The sequence below is a fragment of the Hemibagrus wyckioides genome, linkage group LG20, assembly GCF_019097595.1.
Source record: "Hemibagrus wyckioides isolate EC202008001 linkage group LG20, SWU_Hwy_1.0, whole genome shotgun sequence".
NCBI lineage: Eukaryota > Metazoa > Chordata > Actinopteri > Siluriformes > Bagridae > Hemibagrus > Hemibagrus wyckioides.
Window position 1 is genome coordinate 7,007,528 of NC_080729.1, and position 18,502 is coordinate 7,026,029.

The following is an 18,502-nucleotide window of genomic DNA, read 5'->3' on the forward strand; positions in this document are numbered from 1 at the left end:
TTTCTTTCAGTTCATTGTAAACAAGAAGCAGTCCCTTCCACTTCCCTTTTTTCCATTCTTCCCTCTTCCTTTTGGCTGCGTGTGTGTGTCTTTGGTCTGAAATGTATCTGATATTCACTCCACATAGACAAACAGTCAACCCTTGAGGAGCTGCCTTGTTGTTCTTGGCTGCTTTCAGTCTCATGAACTGTACTCTTATTGATAGAGCTCATTAGCATTCGGCTGCAGCGCGAGACACACTCTGGGCCCAGCGGGACGCATGAAATCCCTTCAGATCAGCAGAAAAGCAGCAGGGAGGGAAGAACGTGCTGCCTTTGCAAAGCCTGCACAATAAACAGCATCAAAGAGCTGAACAGCAGCCCAATGTTTTCCCTGAATCAGCTTCTAAACCACACGAAAAAGCCATAAAGCTTGGAAATTGTCTGCGCCTGTGTAGAAGATGCAATAATGATGCTACTTCTCACGCGTATACATTTTTTTCCTGCGCTTAAGATATAGGAATTCAGACTAGCAAGCAACAAGTCACTCATGTTGCTTGTGGATGTGTCGCAATCTCTATTGTTGTCACTGACTTGACTAACCATCCATCCATCCATCCATCGTCTATACCCACTTTATTCCTAATTAGGGTAACAAGGGTCTGCTAGAGCCTATCCCAGCGCACATTGGGCAAAAGGCAGGGGTTAGTGCCCAGTCCATCACAGGGCACTGACTCGACTAGTAAAATATAAATTAAATAATACTCCAATCAGTATGATTTTTTTTTCCTTTGAATATGTTACATGCTAGGCTTCGAACTAGCTTTGCTGTCCGATTAGCAAAGCAAGCTGTACTAGCTACAGAAGCGCTAACAATCTCTGCTACTTCCTTTCATGCTTTATTTTCCTAAATGTCTCTCTAGTCATTTCTTCAGAGGTTTTTTTTTTAATATAAACATATATAAAATATGTTTTTTATATAAATATATATAAAATAATTAATTTATAAATAATAATATAAATATTAAAATGCAACCAGGAATTTTTTTCTTTCATTTTGTGTGGGAAAAGTACTAACTACAGGCTCCCAAAAAAAGGAACTGATGAAACTCTGGAGAACATTTACAGTAGGACTGATCAAATGAGTCATTCAACTCACACATTTGGATTTAGTGTGTGCTGCCTTATTTACATAGAATTGAGAAATTCTTGCTCTCAATTTGGTGACCAGAACTGTAATTTTTGATATTGGTTCATATTTTGGTCTGGTTCTTATTTTTGAATGTATCAAAGCATTTGATTCAGTATTTGTTCATCGATTCATTGACTCATATTTAGTAGCTGCTTTATACATGATGGTGGATCCAGAGCATGCTGTGTGTGAGGTGGGAATACACCATGGAAGGACAACTGTCCCTCAGCATACACACAAACACTCACACACTTATTCAGAGAATTCACTGATTCATTAATTGATTGATTCATTCACTCATTGTTAGCCACTGTATGTATCCAAGATCCAGTATGAATCTTTACCCTCTAAACATCTGGCTTCTTAACTTGACATTATTTACTAAATCTCCCACATTTAACCTTCATTTTTATCACTTGTTCATGAAGTCATCTGACTCCACCTTTCGCTCATTTCACTTTTATCTCAACCTATCTTGAATTCACACTTCTGTCATATCTAACTACTGCTTGTCACAGCCGCCTGTTATCGTTTAATTATACAAATTACACAAATGATAGCACAACCCTGCAAATCTATTTCACTGCTGTTCCACAGATATGAACCTATAAACTAGATTTAGGGAGCTTATGACTCAGAGTCATACTATACTCTCAGGCATGATACTTCAATGCCAATATGGCAAGCAATTGACAGCACACTTTGTCACGCGCCAAGTGAAACCCAAGATGGTGATAACAGAGCGGTGATAAATGGAACACGAGTGAAAACGGACAAGGGGGTGAATGGATAAGTGGAGTGGTGTATGAATCAGAGCTCCGCAGTTCATAGAAAAGCCTTGTTTGAAAGTCATTGTTTGGAACACAGGAAGGCTCTTGGCCTGGGACAAGTGCAGAAAGTTATGAGGCTCACGCGAGCAGCAGAAGGAGTCATCAGTGAGTCACGGTTCAGTGATTCAAGATCGGTTCAAAATAAACAGTGGTGTTTAAATGACAAGCACTTGTGGATTGTGAGTCATATATTTTAGGGCATTCCTCTGGCCTGTCTCACACTTTGTGAGATTTTCCTGTGTTCGTAGTTCTTCCTTTTTCTCCGAGGTCACCCATACACTCTTCAGTTCATTTTTTTCTTTCGATCATTTACTCATTCACATTCTTTCTTTGTGTTCTCCTCTTTCTCGTTCCCTATGGTACTGTATCATTTTCAGGTTTTCAGGTTCACCACATTTTGGACTGTCTAGATGTGTTTCCCCTCCTCTCCTCCTATACCGAGCCCCCTTTTCTCCCTCTTAGGGGTTCAGGATTGTAGGGGCACAAAATGGGGTGCTTTTATTAGAACCAGATGTTTTGGGGTGGTGCTGGACTGCAGAGAATCGAAGACCCGCATTTACTCATTCACACATGCACAGAAAGAGTTCCACCAGGACCGAGTGGGGCCTCACGGAGGGTGAAACCTGATCCAACAAAACAAGATGGAACTATATATATATATATATATATATTTATATATATATATATATATATAAAGATAGATAAATAAATAGAGAGAGAGAGAGAGAGAGAGTGTATAGTTCCAGCTTTTTTTGTTGGATGGAAAAGCAAAATAGTCACACACACACACACATGACCATTCCAGATCAGATCATAATGCATGCACGTTTTTTCTCTCCGTTTTTTCACACTCATACCTGAACTGTGCAGAGACTGATTGTGTAAATTCCTGCAAAGCCCGGAGACCAGGACAGACGAATGCTGGAATTAGTTATCTCCACAGCTTTAACATCCTGTGGCTGGGAAGGGAGGACTGTATACACAGACAAAGAAGGAACAGGAGAAAAAAAAAGTGACTGAAATGACAGACGTTCATTGTGGGTGAACCTCTACAAAAGAAAAAAAAAAAAAGAAGTAAAGAAGGATGTGAAAGAGGATGAGCTCAGTTCCACAGGCACCTCAGAAAACAGACTCACCCGTTATAACTCCAGAGCTGGATGATGCTACACCTTTGCGATTGTGAGCTTCACAGGAGAAAGAACTGGTTTTGTTCAGTCCTGGAATATGAGATAAAAAGAAGAAGTAGAAGAAGTTTATGGTTTGGGATATGACCAATCTGGTTTTGTTTCATTTAATCTGGTCTGATTCTCTCTGACAGGGTGTTGTTTGGTGAGTCAGTGTTTAAGGAGAAGAAAAAGAAGTTTATGACCCAGTGTGAGGGTTAAAAAAAAAGAAGAGCTGAGCAGGAACGTGTCGCTTCTGCTTTTGGTTTATTGAGAAATGAACGAATGTGCATTCGAACACATGCTGACATTCACAAAACCCAGTGAAACACACACTGTCTTAGACAGTGACTAATACACATACACACACTTATACACACACTGGAATCTTGGCACATTCTGAAAAACTGATGTTCAAGGGTGTCATGAACACTGAGCCTCCATTGTACCAGGGCCAAGCAGGGGGTCAGAGGGTCACGAGGTCCAGGGAATATTGCTGACTTGTATGAGTCTATATTCATGTGACTTTGTGTACATGTGTGTTTGTGTACAACATGTTCAGTAGTAGATCTCAGCATGTTCTGTTTCCTTCCCCGAAACCCTGCAATTAGCTAATCATTAGCTTCAGGATCTCGTTTAATGTTATTTACAGGTGCACTGAACTCATTTCCGCAGCAGAGATTGATGTGTTGGCTTTAACAAACAAGGCGAGCGTCCTTTCTAATTTTCTGTGAACTTCCGTGAGAGCTGTGTTTTATTACATTAAGGAGTACTAAAGTCATAGAAAAAAAAATGTAACGAGACTTTGGTATATTGTTTTTGCGCCTGTTTTGTTGTGCCCAAGTTTAGCATTGTCTGTCATGAAACTCCAAAGTGGTGGTTAATATGATATTACTAATATTACTTTAATCGTATTAAAGTAAACTCTTCCTCATTTCACTGAATTTGTAGCCTTTCATAAGTATTTCTGTTTTTTTTTCCTAGACTACCACTGGCAATATTTTCATAGAAAAGTTCTAAAAAAAACCCTTTTCCCATAAATGTTTCTATCTTCAATGTAGAGGGTGATATTAAACCTATTTCTGGTCTCTGAGATACCCCAAGGGCTTGTTCATAGGCATCTAAAATTTGAAGGAGTTATTTTTCAACCAATGAGTCCTGACTCATTTTTAAATCAAACTCACAGCCATGAAATAATTCATTTGTTTAAACAATTAAATGAAAAATTAATAAATAAATAAAAAATGAAAAAAATAATTGAAAATGTTGAACACCAGTGTACTGGTGTGCTTGAAAATATATATATATATATATATATATATATATATATATATATATATATATATATATATATATATATATATATATATATAAATAAATATAAATATATATTCAGATATTTTCATATTTACAATAAAAGAGAAGTATCAAGAGAAATTAAAATTATTATCTACAAAGCGAAGGGAAAAATTAAAAATCTTTTTTTTTTCTAAATCTTTTACCATTGTTTTGAATATTATGCTTTATACCACAATGATGTTGAATCCTCAATTCTGATTGGTTTCTATAGCAACTGCTACTGTAATTGACAATATGAAGGATGCAGCACACGATCTAAATTTAATAATAAATATTTCCAAGCAGGTTAATATTTAACAAAGATGTATTTAAACTCATTCATTTGGTGTAGCTTTCTGTAAGACGTTTACGTATTTAGGGGAGGAGTCTCCAGTGTTACTGAGCATTATTGTCAATAAAAGAAAAAGAGTGACTGTGATGTATATAGTTAACGAACTTATTTTACATTAAATGTATTAAAAAGTATGATCAAAAAATGACCATACATGATTCTCGAATGCTGTAATAAGAGAAATAAAACACATCAGTGTGCTGTCATGGGAAAATATATTATTTCTGTATAACAGCAAGAGTTATATTCCTTAATTTTGAAACTGCTTGCCATCAAATGCATATTTAATGTATATGCTGAAACACAGAGCTGTTAAGTTTTATGCCAGAAGCCAGTGGTCTGGATAAAAGAGCCAACAGATGTGTATCTGTGTGTGTGTGTGTGTGTGGTGGCTGGCATGAGTTGTCCCATTCCAGTGTTGTGAGTGTGCCCACTGGTCAACCATTCACGATGATTCAGAGCCACTAGCCCCTTCAGAAGCCCCTCGTTTCTGTCCGCCAGTCTGTCTATCCTCCTCTCTCGCCTTTGTGAGTCAGTGCTCAGAGCTGCAGGTCTGTGCAGCTGGAACTACAACAGACGCCGCATCGGTCATTCTGGCATGGCAACTGTTCAATAAGCGCTCCCTCGTTTTCTCCTTCTCTTTCTTCCCCGACAAACTTTCCTCTTATCTCCCTTCACACTGCCGCTCTTTCAGCAGCCACCAAAGGCCAGATTCTTATTGAGCGAGCTCGAGCTGGCCTGCAGCCAAAAAAGAAATTTGTGTGTGTGGAATGTGTTGAATGACAGTTATATACCCAACTTTTGATCTTAAACATCTTTACACGTCTTTTCTGTGCCCCAGTGTTTTACTTTGAAAGGCACTAATACATGCCATTTATATCTCAAACTTTGACTCCACCACATACACTACATTTCTTATCTCTTATTAGAACACCAGCCAAATTCCCAAGCGGTGAGACACCTAAGGTGCATCCCAAATCGCACACTTATGCACTATTCTACACCATTATGTAAAATTCCAATCACTTATTCTATTAAAAAAAATGAAGTGTGGAATGTTGGACACTTCATTTTGCACTAAATCATGCACAAATCCCTCACAGCTTTGCTAGCTTAGCAAAAGAGGGGCGGGGCTACCAGGCACTGACACTGAACGAGTGAAATATTCCAAGATGAATGACAAAACTGTTGGACCAGACATCTTATAAATGTCTCTTAAATTAGCTCACGTTGTGTGTTCTGCATAAAATTCTGCATTCCAGCACTGGAAAATAGCTCGCACTTCCTGATAGTAAAATATTTTGAGACGATCCTTACCTTCTAAATTTCTTAAACTTCATGAGAGAGTACATAGCGCATAGTTTAAGCGCATAGTGTGTATTATGGCATTTGGGACGCAGCTATAGAGTTCACGCTTCACTATAATGAAGCGTATTCCTATCATGCACTGAGAATATACCTCGCTTTCGGCAAATGGACACAAGCTGCTTAACAAGTGGAACATGCGTGTAGAGTGCTGGTGCTGCTGACACATTAATCATGCAGTTAGTTTCAGGATATTTTAGCGAGCTACTAAATAGGACACAGTAGTGTAAAGTTTCACGTTCTCTTTTTTTCTTTGTAACACAATATGTACTTTCCACCAGCCACAATAATGAATTCTAGCAGGTGAGAAAACAAACAAAATCCCATTCATGCTTCTGGATCTCTTTCTAAATTCTCACAACACACTAACATGGTGACACACTACCTTCTAGCTACCATTGTGTTGAAAAATTCTGAAATACTGGTTGTAGTGACATTGTGTTTGAGTAAGGATTAGGTATGTGATTGATTAGGTAAAGGAATGAACAGGTTTAAAGGGGCATATGTATCGCACTGAGAGTCGGTCACTTGTTGTGGAATTGGATTGGTCAGTTATTGTGTTGTGTTTAAGGAAACAATTATTGATTCTTTAAGCAGAAAAATATACTTATTATTGTTGATAACTTCATAAATCTTGTGAAATGTAGCCCTAGTGTTTAAATGCTTGTTTTGTAACATGTGGCCTTGAGAACTTGGCTTGTACAGGCGTCAATTCTTTCTTTTTCTTTTTTTTTTTTTTAACAAAAGCCCAGTGTCCCACTAAAACTGACCTGTTTTTCCTTTTCACAAAGAAAACTAATCTTTCTGGGGTTTTTTTTTTTGTTACAAAACGGTTACAGACGTTTTTGTGAATTGATGTGCTATGTAAGGAATGAGATTTGAACAAGTGTTTCAGCAGAACAGAAAACAATTCCAGGCAGGCGAAGTTCCTTTTTGCACTAAAAACAACAATAAAAAAAAATCCTAGTTCTGGTTTTACGGAAATTCCAGAGTTGCACTAAAATGATATCATAATTCACGAATTTATTTACATACTAACTTACTAGCTAACTAAACGCTAAAAAATGAAAAATAATCAAAAATTCTTAATTTAAACATGTTTTAAATAATAAAGTCAATAAACTTAACCAACTGTGATAAATCGATCTTTCGATACTGACTAGATGCATCTTATTTTTACTGTTTACTTACTATTTATTATAGAGCTATTATATTGTATTAGAGGAAAGTTCTATCCGCCCTCTTCCACATACAAGCTCACAGATGCCCAGGATTGCCTTGTGTTGCTCTGAGATCGTGGGATTCGTGAGAATTCCTTGAGAGTAATTTTAATATTTTTTTTAAATGTATAGTCTTTTCCAAACACAATAACACACTTATTCTGGTTATATTCTTTCAAATATAATATAATATAATATAATATAATAGGACGTGTCTCATTTCTGAGTGCACTTATTCAGACAATTAACTAACTAGCTAACTGTCAGCTTTCTTAATTTGTTTCCTATAACTGCACTCATCTAAAATTCTCTGTATAAACACTTCAAATAATGAAGCACATAAACCCATAGTAAATCAAGCTTTATATTCTACATTTAAAGGAAAAGGGAATCTCGTTTTTAAAGACTATACAACACTAGAGAATCTTTTTCTTTTTTTTAGGATGATTAACTTCATCTATATCACACCGATCAGAGTTCCTGGCACGCATGAGTGAGTTATGCAAGACTTCAAAATGGATTTCGAAACTTTCCATATTCTCGATGTTATTGTTTTATGTGAAGCTCATTAACCGTATTATGCAAAGAGAAAAAAAAATCATGAAATGTGATCTGCATTCTGGAGGCTGAATTGAATGTCTGAACCTAACAGACCCTCGGAAAAGAACATTCCCTGGGTTTTTCCATATTTTCTGGAAACCAATGCCTTTAAAATTAGAGTCTTGTGTAAATTGTGCTATTTAATCACATTTTATTTACATTGCGTATAGGTGGCAGGGGGTTGTATATCTTTCCTATAATTATTGTTTGTGTTGCTGACACTCTGAGGTATTTTAAAGTATGATGTATAAATAGATTGTTGAAAATGAAAAATGTAGTCATTAGGACCTGTGAGGTTGAGGCGGGATGGAGAAAGAGCCATGGGGTCCTCCAGTGTGTTGAGAGGAGCTCCGTCCTGAAGCCAGATGATCCGGACCGGTTCAGGAGGCCCGTGAGCGACGCACTGCAGACTCAGGCTCGCGTTCGCCACTATGGACATGTGGTACGGTTCAACAGAGAAATGTGGGAGACCTAGAAAAGAAAAAGTAGAGCAAGAGTGAGAGAGAGTCTTGTAATTTTATAGAAATAATAAACAGATCTACAATTTCATGGAATGAACTCGTGAAACCCCACATTTAAAGCAGGAATACTCGGACATGATGATTTAATGGTAACACACACACTATTCATACTGTATTAGGTGAAAAGGTTTCCTAATTTGTTTAAATCAGGATGCAGTCAGCAAGATGGTTTTAGTGAACAAATCTGACGTACTGTAGCAGATCCTATATTCTGGCTTATTTGTGTACATTTAATAAATTTAACTGAAGGAACAGTGGGTGGGAGACAGTATGTTCGAAATGGAAAAAATATTCATAGATATTCCGATTATTTTTTTCATTTCTTTCTGCTCTGCTCTGACACCATGACATGCTCACAAACTGTCAGCGCAAAACAGGAAATCACTATCTACACTCTTCCAGATACATGATCTCACAGATGTCAGCAGCTTGGCTAGAGTCACTCTGATTGTGGGAAGTTAAATCCTCCTGTACTAAAGTAAGTATGAAGTATAACATCCATCCATCAATATTCCGAGCCACTTATTCCACACAGGGTCAAAGGGACACCTTGGACAGGATGGAAAGCCATCACCGGGTACAATTTCACACGCATTCACACACTCCGGACGATTTGGAGATGCCAATCAGCCTACAACACATATCTTTAGTCTGAGAGAGGAAACACAGAGTACCAGGAGGAAACCCCTGATGTACAGGGAAAACATGGAAACAGGGTAGAAGCTGGAATCAAACCTCTAATCCCAAAGGTGCAAAGAAAAAACTTTGAGCATTTTGAATATACTATCTTTATCAAGCCAAATCACACACTTGTGGCGGTTACGTTCGGCCAATTCTAATACATGTGTCTCGTTACTGAAGGAAAAAATGATTCCTGATTGAAGTGCAAATCTGCTCGCAGTGATTTAGTGAAAGCCTTTACAAAATTTGTATGAAGCCATTCACTCATTTGGCATCGTGTCACGTTTCAAAGCAGCTGACTCAACCGGTTACTCCAAACTGTTGCTTAACAATAACAACAAGAGTCAGTGAGTCAGATTCTATGCCACGCTGGTAGATAGACTGCATTCCTTCCCTTTCTTTAGACCGCAAATGGACAGATATGACAATACGCACAATCCACTGAGATTTACCTTCCAGTTGAAGGTGTCCTTCAGCAGACATTGTCTGCTCATTCCCAGTGACCACTGCGCAGCGGTACGCACCCATGTCCGACAGCTGCACCTTTGCAATCCTGCACACAAATGAAATCTTTACTCAGAGAACTCTTAGATGATCTGTTTTTAGATGAGCATGAGTAAATATGATTTGTTTTTTATAACAGGAGTATGAATATAAAACAAATCACATGTTACATGTGAGGGAGCTTTAATGTGTTTTGCTAAATACTGCTAATATTCATAGTATGATTAGATCACACTAAAATGATATTAAACAGTAAAAACTTTACAATCATTATATAGTGAACGTGACGTGTTAAAAATAAAGTTAACGACGGTAGAACAGATGTAATGCTAGCATGTCAAAACATCATATGAAACATATGAGAAGAAATTTGCAGCAGTGTCCTTAACCCCACTTGTACTGGATCTGTCAAGATATGTTTGATGTCCAATATTTGCTTGATTGATGTTACATTGGCGCTAAAGGATAACGTCGCTGTTTGAAATTCGGTATCGAAAATTTTGGCAACAAATATAATTTGAGTCTTATAGCGTAATTAACATCAAACTAAATGTCAACCACCATGCATTTTATTTTATTTAATTATACAACATGTGCACAGTGTACCGAAGTGTACTGATGACAAGCCATGTCTCATCATCGGAAAGCATCTGAACTTGGTTGGTGTCCGAGTACTCGAGCAGCTCTCCCTCTCTGAGCCACTGGACGTCTGGAGAGCCTTCTTCTCCTTCATTGTCCTCCTCCATCATCAGGACACACTGCATCTCCACTGGCTTCCCCAGCGATGAAGTTATATTTCCTGGGCTGTTCTTGAAATGCAAGCCTGAAGACAAAACATGGAGAACAGTCATTGGTTTGATCCCCAGAGAACCTCATTGACTTCAAATGAATTTCATCCATTAAAAACAAAAAGACAAACAGTGAGAAACCTTTACACTTAATGAAATGTGATTAACTGGTGTTAGCTACTTAACGTCTTCTATGTACACAAATTTAGTACATTAAATTAACACACGGTGCATTGAAATGAAGAATCTTTTTCGATGAGTTTAGTTTAGAATCTGTAATTGAAATGAATTTGTGTAAAGAGTATAAAATATAAACACAGCCTTACAAGAGTATCAGACTGCGAAAAAAATCACTTAACCATTCTAGTAGGGGTCTATATGATGCTACACAGACTGAGGACTGGCAATCTGCACTCTATCAAATGCTTGCAGGGCCACTAATACAGCCAGCATGAATCATTGGAATCCTCCCTGTCTTCTGTCTCGGTGTAGGGCTGTTTCACATTCCTCTGCTGGCATGGACCTGATAACACCCAGTTACGGAATCAGAAAGATACCACATGTATGTCTAATTCAGCAGGCCAGTTTAGCTCATCTTGAGTTCAAGCCAAAGATATTTGTCTAAAAGAAACTTTGGTTGCACAATTTGATCTTTGACATTGCGGCTCTGAACACTGACCCCGCTCCCATAGATCATTCGTCCCCCTGGATCGCCATGTTCATGACATTAATGGTGACGTAGATGTCAAACAGTCCTTATTGATGGCAGCCAAACTAAAGCCAAAAAGTAGAGCTAAGACAAAGAGACATTTAGAGAAAGTCACATTTTGAAGAAGGATGTCCAGTTACTATATAATTAAAACACGTAGCATTAAGAGAAAAGCAAAACAGAATGAATTTGTTTTAATCTGTTGTGAAGAGTTTTATTCCTTTTTTAATGTTTTTTTTTTTTTGTTCCAGCTTAAGTGAAAAGTTCAGCCTTTTACAATTGACAAAAAAGAAGACTAGCATGTGCTTCCTCTAAGACATGACACCAACTAACCACATCTTTTCAAACCTCTGCTGATTGTGTGTCACACCATAACACACTCAGAGGAAGGAGCTATCTCGCATTTTCCGCATACAACTTTACCATTATCACTAATTAAAATGATCACCAATTTACAATCCTTGCATGCAATATTACAGTTCAACACTATTATTTGTACAGTATTTGTATTTATTTATTCTATTTTACGGTTGATATAATTGAGTATATATTTCTTTCTTTCTCTCTTATATTTTTATTAGAGCAACTGTAAAATGGCAAAGGAATTTCGCCCCGGGATTAATAAAGTTCTTTGAATCTTGAATCTTGAATACATGAACTCACACACCCTTACGACTGGGTCGTGTAGCTGTGATTGATGAGGAGAGACAGTATCACCTTCACTCCTGCCAAGAAAACACAGCCACTTTTCCATGTAGGTGTTTGAAGAAAACTGCTCAATAAATGTCTTAAGACAGGAATGGAACCCAGACATGGTCAACCGGCATCATCATGGTCAGAACCAAGCTTTGCCCTATGCTTGACTAACAGGAAAACCATCAGGATGGAGTAAACCTCCTAAGATGAAATTTATGAGGCCCACTAAAGCCGTGTCATAACTGGGCACTCTCTCTACTTTAGTGTGGCCTTTCCTGTCTGAAAGCCTGGTTTCTTCTGGTACTTCTCCTTTTATGTCTCTGAGGAATGAGCTAGACCTAAGCTGAAAATAAACAAACCATGTTTGGTATATTAACATATTCATTCATTCATCATTTAGGTTAGTGAACAGGCTTGAATCATTTCAAAACATGCTTGTTAAATGAGTAGGTCACTTTAACTTCTTTCAGAAGTAGACTGTCAAATTGTTTGTTAACAGACTTCATGTGATGTGCCATACAAAATCATGCAATAATTGTCATTTGATTTATGTATTTGTATTTGTGTATGTCCTTACTGTTCTTTCCACTACAACATAACATTACGTGCGTAACCATTTCGGATCATTTCCTTATCGGAATATGCCACACTGATAGATCTTCACACATACGCTCTATAGTCATGCCTCATCACTCTTTCTCACTCTCTCTCCCTCTTCATTCGTTTTCCCCGTCATCCCCACTCCCTCCTGTTGATAACAGTGAAATGTGAAGCGCCAAGGACAACACAGTGCATAGGGAGAGAACAACAAACCACACTGTCTTTATCAACCCTCCTCCTCCTCCTCATATCTGTCTTTCTTCTCATCTTGTTACTGGCCTTTCTTCTGGATTCAAGAGGAATAAAAGCACTCTCAACTCTCCTGCCCTGCATATGAATCATTCTTTTCTGGGTGTATCAGCAGAGGTCCTGACTCACAACTTCGTCACTCTCCTTCACTACCTTCACTATTTGTCCACAGGACATCCCGAACATTGTCGTATCAACAATGTACTGATTTTAATCTGATACTCTGCATGGCTATCAGAATGGATTTGAAATACTTAGAGTTCTGATATCTTGCCATGATATCTGAGGGCTTGGCTTGTAGCCCATTGCGGTCTACTACAGCGCTATGCACATGACACACAAAAGTCAGTACCCCAATGCGATGACTGATACTGGGTTAAAGTTTGTGTTTTTGTTGTTGTCACTGTGTTGGTAGCCTCAAGCGTACAGCTTTTGTACCTTTAGTGCCTATAAGTGTTTTCCACTAGTATTTTTTTTTTACTTCTTTATGAAACCTCTTGCAGGTAAAACCTGTTGGACTTACTGCAAAGCTAAAGGAAAGCTTTCAAATGTTTGTGGGTGTCAGGCTACACTTACACCCAAAGTGGAAAGCTCTTAGGTGTAACACAGCTATCTCATTCATCAAAAATGATTCAGATCCCATTAATCAAATGATTCAGATTCACCAATACTGTGAATCAGCCCATATTTTTTGAATTATGTTTGTGTTTTAACTTCTAAGCATCAGATTACTTTACTTTTATTATGCCGTATATATATATTTATTTATTTATTTCTGCAGAAATGAATTTTTATCACCCTGGGTAGCGGTTCGAATCGATTCCGAACCGATTCAGCTTCGGTTCGGAAAATGAACATGAGTACAGTAGTAACAAAAAGTTTGGCTTACCCGAGACAGTTTTGTAAGCTTGGATGTGTAGCACTGCCACGAAAACAACAAAAATCAGATTCATTTTGAAAAGATCCATAATGCGGTTCCGAATCGGTTCCTTTGTTTTCTTGTTATTCAATGTGTCTCTCTATCAGTGTCCACTCAGCGCATCTTCTTTAAACATTTCCGCCAAAAACATAGGACACACAGGAGTCGAGGTCGCGCTTAGACAGCTGTGTTTTCTTGTTCTTATCTCCAAGTTCTCGTTTCTGGTTTCGGAAAAGGGAAAAAAAGCCACCAATTAAAAAAACAAAGTCTGAAATTTGATGCAACAGCAGCGTCAGCACTTTTTACTTCTTTCCAATCCTAAAAGCAAACAAAGCAGGAAAAACAAAAAGTTTTGCATGTACACTTCAAGAGTTTCTGTGATGAACATTAAAACGAGAATTGTTTTTTTTTTAAAAAAAAGGTTTCCAATGTGCAATCAAAGCTGTTTTAGTCTTGTTTTAAAAGCCCTTCCCAAATTCCTGTTTCTTCGATTATCCCTCAATTCAGCTCCAGCAACATTCCCATCAAAACACCAAAGCCTTTCCCTGCACACAAGACTCAAAATTCCTCAACATAACTTCTTTCCATTCTGTCTCTCCCCTCCTCCTCCTCCGCCTCCTCCTCCTCCTCCTCCTCCCCTCATTCTCTTCCTCTCATCCCTCCCTCCGACTCTCCGTCTTTTCTCACAGAGGACGCAGAAAGCTAAGGGGCCGCCTTCATTTACCGGGACACAATGCACACTCATGCTCTTTAATTACCGATTTATTCCCACTGAGTCTGCATTGAATCACAGCTCTGTTATTTTTAAACTTAATAAAACATCCACGGAAAACATGACGAATAAATCTAAATCCAGTCTCTAGTCAAATTTCCTTTTTTTTTTTATAACTGATCAAATCAACAATTGAATAAGAAACATAATTTAATTCATCTGACAATAATCAGCTTTTATGTCGAAAATATTATAATCCAGTCAGCTGTATTGATTATTGAATAGATGCATATCATGGTTGCCAGGTATAACATAAAAGAGAGCATTAAACGACAACAGCATGACTTATAATGCTTGTAATGGTAAAAACATAAAAACATGCCATTTATACCGAGTTACAGTGGGGTCTAAAAGTCTGAGACTTTCGTTTGTTTGTTGTAAATAAACAGAAAATTGCACAATTTTTATATTTTTGTATAATATTTTTGTTTACAATTTTGTATATTTAAAACACAATTATATGTCCATTCAATCATCTGCTTCACCCCGGTGCTACTGGATTTGGCATCTGAGCTATGAACGTACACCGTGGATGTTAAAGCAGTTCATCACAAGGCTGCATGCAAGGTAATTTGCACCTCTAGACAATGTAAGATGGGCAAGCCACCTACTGGAATCTGAGAAGAAACCAGAGAACGTGGTGAAACCCATGCTGACAGGAGGAGGAGGTGCAAAACTCATATACACACAGTGTAGAGCTCAGGGTCGAAACCTGTGAGACAGCAAGAATCTACTTTTATAATTGTGGTAAAGAGGTACATATTTAAGAGCAACTTTAGATGCACATAAAACATGCTAGTTAAAAACCAAAGCTGCGAACATCAGGCGGTGACAGCAGGTGCATAAGAGGAAGTACTCAGATGTAACACTGCAGACTGGCTATAAAGGTTAAATACTTTTCTATTCAGTCACTCAGCTTAAAGCAATGCTGAATGTCTACTTTAAAAGTATTAGGACAGCTGATGAATGTAGTTATGACTGTGAGGAATCTCACTCGTCAACTGCACTTTGACAAGCTCTGCTATGTTAATTGAAAAAAATGTAGGTGCCACTAGCATCCTGTGTGGAAGGCATGGTGATTCATGTTTGCCTCACACCTCTAGGGTTGGGGGTTTGACTCCTGCCTGTACCCTTTGTTACCCAGAGTTTTCATGTTCTCCTCATGCTTTAGGGGCTTCCTCTGGGTACTCTAGTTTCCTCCCTCAGTCTAAAGATTTAGTGTGTTATGGGCTTGATTGGCCCTCTGTAGTATGTGATTGTTCCCTGTGATGTTCCCTGGCCTTGTACCGTGAGCCTTTAGGCTCTGTGTAGGATAAAAGTTTATAAACAGATGAAGATAGATAAAAGAAAAGAGATGGGTTATACACTGTGTATGTCATGTTTATAGAGCTTCTGAGAGTTATTTTTTGCCACAAATGAACAGATTTTAAAATGAGTGACACTGATAAATGAAACGAAAAGCCATTCAGTTAGTAGCCACAAGAACCTAAATATGCAGGCGACTGATAATATAACACTAATCTTAGAATGATGCATAAAGACATACTGGAGTCGCTGGCATAGCAACATGGATATACCATTAACCCAGTGTCATGTTAAATTGTCTGAATGATTAAACCTTGTGTAATGTATGATGTTTCCGGAAGAATATTAAATGCTCAATTTGTGCCCTTGATATATTAATATATATTTATCTTTGGCTTTAACTTGTTTGGGATATTGTGTATATTTGAAAGATAGTTCTTCTCTTATCTTTTTAGTCTTCTGTAAGCAAATTCAGTATGGTAAAGCAAGGTAAAGAAAATAACTCAAATGTGCTGCCTAAGTGCTTTAAGACTGCAGTGGATGAAGTAATCATCTGCTAAAGATTGCACTATAACTATAAATAAAACAGTAAAGATTTTTAGTTTCGGCTTCTGACTCGAGTTACGCGGCTTTAAGGTGGTAAGTTTTGTTCAAACGACACGTTTCTTGTAAAAATTCACTGTTTTTTTGAAGAAACAAAGTGCTGAAAAAACATCCAAACAGACAAAATAGTGAAGCCGGCTCCTTCTAAAACAGTTTAGGTTTTGGACGCGGACGTATAAACAACTTTCTTTATTTCTTTCTGAAATTCCACTAAAGTCAGTCAGCCAGACAAACATACACAAAGTAGAAGACATATGCAGTAGCACATTAAAACATATCGTTCCGGGTTTGATGCTGGTATTTACATGTGGATTGTGCCATGCATTGTTTTGACTTTTTTTCATTGCTATGTCTATGTACAGCTGATTCAGACGGTGTTTAGTCCAGAGCAAAGGAACAGGAGATTAGGTGATGTAGATGGGGGATAACTAGAATAGGAGATGTTAAGAGGATGACTTCATGGGCTCTTTATGATTTTTTATTCTTCTTCTTTTTTTTTTTTTAGTTGAAGCTTGTTCCCTGGAAATTGTTTACTGTTGCCCTGGCTGTATTGTGTGCCGGCCCTTTAAGAGGAGTTTGTAGGGTGGATAGTAGTGAGTTCCCAGGGTCTTTAATGGAGACAGGGCCCATTTGAGAAAGAAGCCATTGTGTGCCGTCGTTTTTCAATAGGGCTCGGGGAATCGAGCTCACACACCACCACAGATACATGCGGAGACAGATAGATGAGGGGGGAGGACAACAGAGGGGGTCCTTGGAAAGAGAAAAGCACTACAATTGAGGGAGAATGTGAGAAAGGGTGTTTTTTTTTTGGAAGACAGAGCACTAGCCCTGTAGGTGGGAGTCAATTAGGAGAAAGTAGAAGTTTTAAGGGTGATGTAAGTTCATTTCATTTGTGCATAAAAGCATGAAACTCGTTAAGCAGGGCTTGGGCACACTACAGGTAATGACAGATATGTTACTGTAAATAGACTGGAAAGGTGTCAAGCAGAGACGTGAAAGGATTGTGTGTTTATTGTTTATTTAGTTAAAATATGGGTGCAATTTGGATCGTAGTCCACAATATTATGGGGAATTTCCAAATTTCTCTTCAGTTTACGTCATGCATCGAGACTGTGTAAACATCACAGCAGTTTTCAATTCATTTTCTATTTATAAATTCAATATAAACTGATCTTTTTCCGGGTAAAAAGTGAAGTTTTGCAATGATTTATTTCATAGTTTGATTATTTGCGTTATTCACCATTAGGTTCTTAGACAATTAGCAATTAGGCAAAAAAAAGAAAATCTTTATTTACTTACACACGAATAATGAATCATTGCTTATTATAATTAATGCTTATTAGATGCAGTGCTGAATGTGTTACACACTTTGTTTCAACTTCAGTGGGTGTCAGCCACCTAGCATGAAAAACCCTTCTCTTTACACAGTCACTAACTCATTTAGCTACCATATTCATGACTATGTGTGTGTGTGTGTGTGTCACACTCCAGTAGTGAAATACACAAAGGCAGACAGCAGAAAGGGCCATGGGTAATCTAACACCCCTGTTCCTTTAAACAACTGCCCACTTGTGGTAGAAAGCGGAAAAATACAGCTGCAAATGGGCTTAAGTTAGATTCTGTAATGTGTTCAATAATGGCTGACGATTACAGATAATAATACCACAATTGTTGTTGGCTCATTCCCCCCATCCTGTGAGCTCCCGTCTGGCACAGTATGAAACGTATGGCCGTTGAGGCCAGACCCTCACAGCTTCATTCCCCAGGTGGTCAAATGGTCAAACTTCTCTGCCCCTCCTAACCATTGTCACCTACTTGGATCATTTACTGTTAGAAAGAGCGCTCTTGTCATGCGCTTTTCATTCACTGTGCTGTGTGGCTTTCTTTTGTCTCATATGTTGCCCTGTATACAAGATTAACAGTAAAAAAAAATCAAGAATACAGCACATACAGCCTGCTCATATGTAATTCAGATACAACAATATCATCATGAATATTAAATATTTTTGCACAATAAATCCCTGCAGCAGTAGGGTGAATGTTGTTTAAAGTTAATTTAATGGGGAAGTCCTCCTTTCAGGAAGGCAGACAATATACAGACAGTATTCTTCAGTGTC

The 18,502-nt window shown here is 38.0% G+C and overlaps 1 protein-coding gene across 1 annotated transcript in view; it reads right to left on the reverse strand.

The window, feature by feature from the left end:
• Positions 1 to 14,293, reverse strand: part of LOC131370753 (tyrosine-protein kinase receptor UFO) — a 37,995-nt gene extending 23,702 nt beyond the window's left edge. The window contains exons 1-6 of the mRNA XM_058418210.1: positions 13,676 to 14,293; positions 10,351 to 10,567; positions 9,693 to 9,793; positions 8,327 to 8,509; positions 3,137 to 3,217; positions 2,858 to 2,973 (exon numbers count right to left, since the gene is read on the reverse strand). Of these exons, the coding sequence (XP_058274193.1) occupies positions 2,858 to 2,973; positions 3,137 to 3,217; positions 8,327 to 8,509; positions 9,693 to 9,793; positions 10,351 to 10,567; positions 13,676 to 13,754 (777 nt within the window). The 5' untranslated portion in view covers positions 13,755 to 14,293. The remainder of the gene's footprint in view (positions 1 to 2,857; positions 2,974 to 3,136; positions 3,218 to 8,326; positions 8,510 to 9,692; positions 9,794 to 10,350; positions 10,568 to 13,675) is intronic.
• Between the last annotated feature and the right edge of the window lie 4,209 nt (positions 14,294 to 18,502).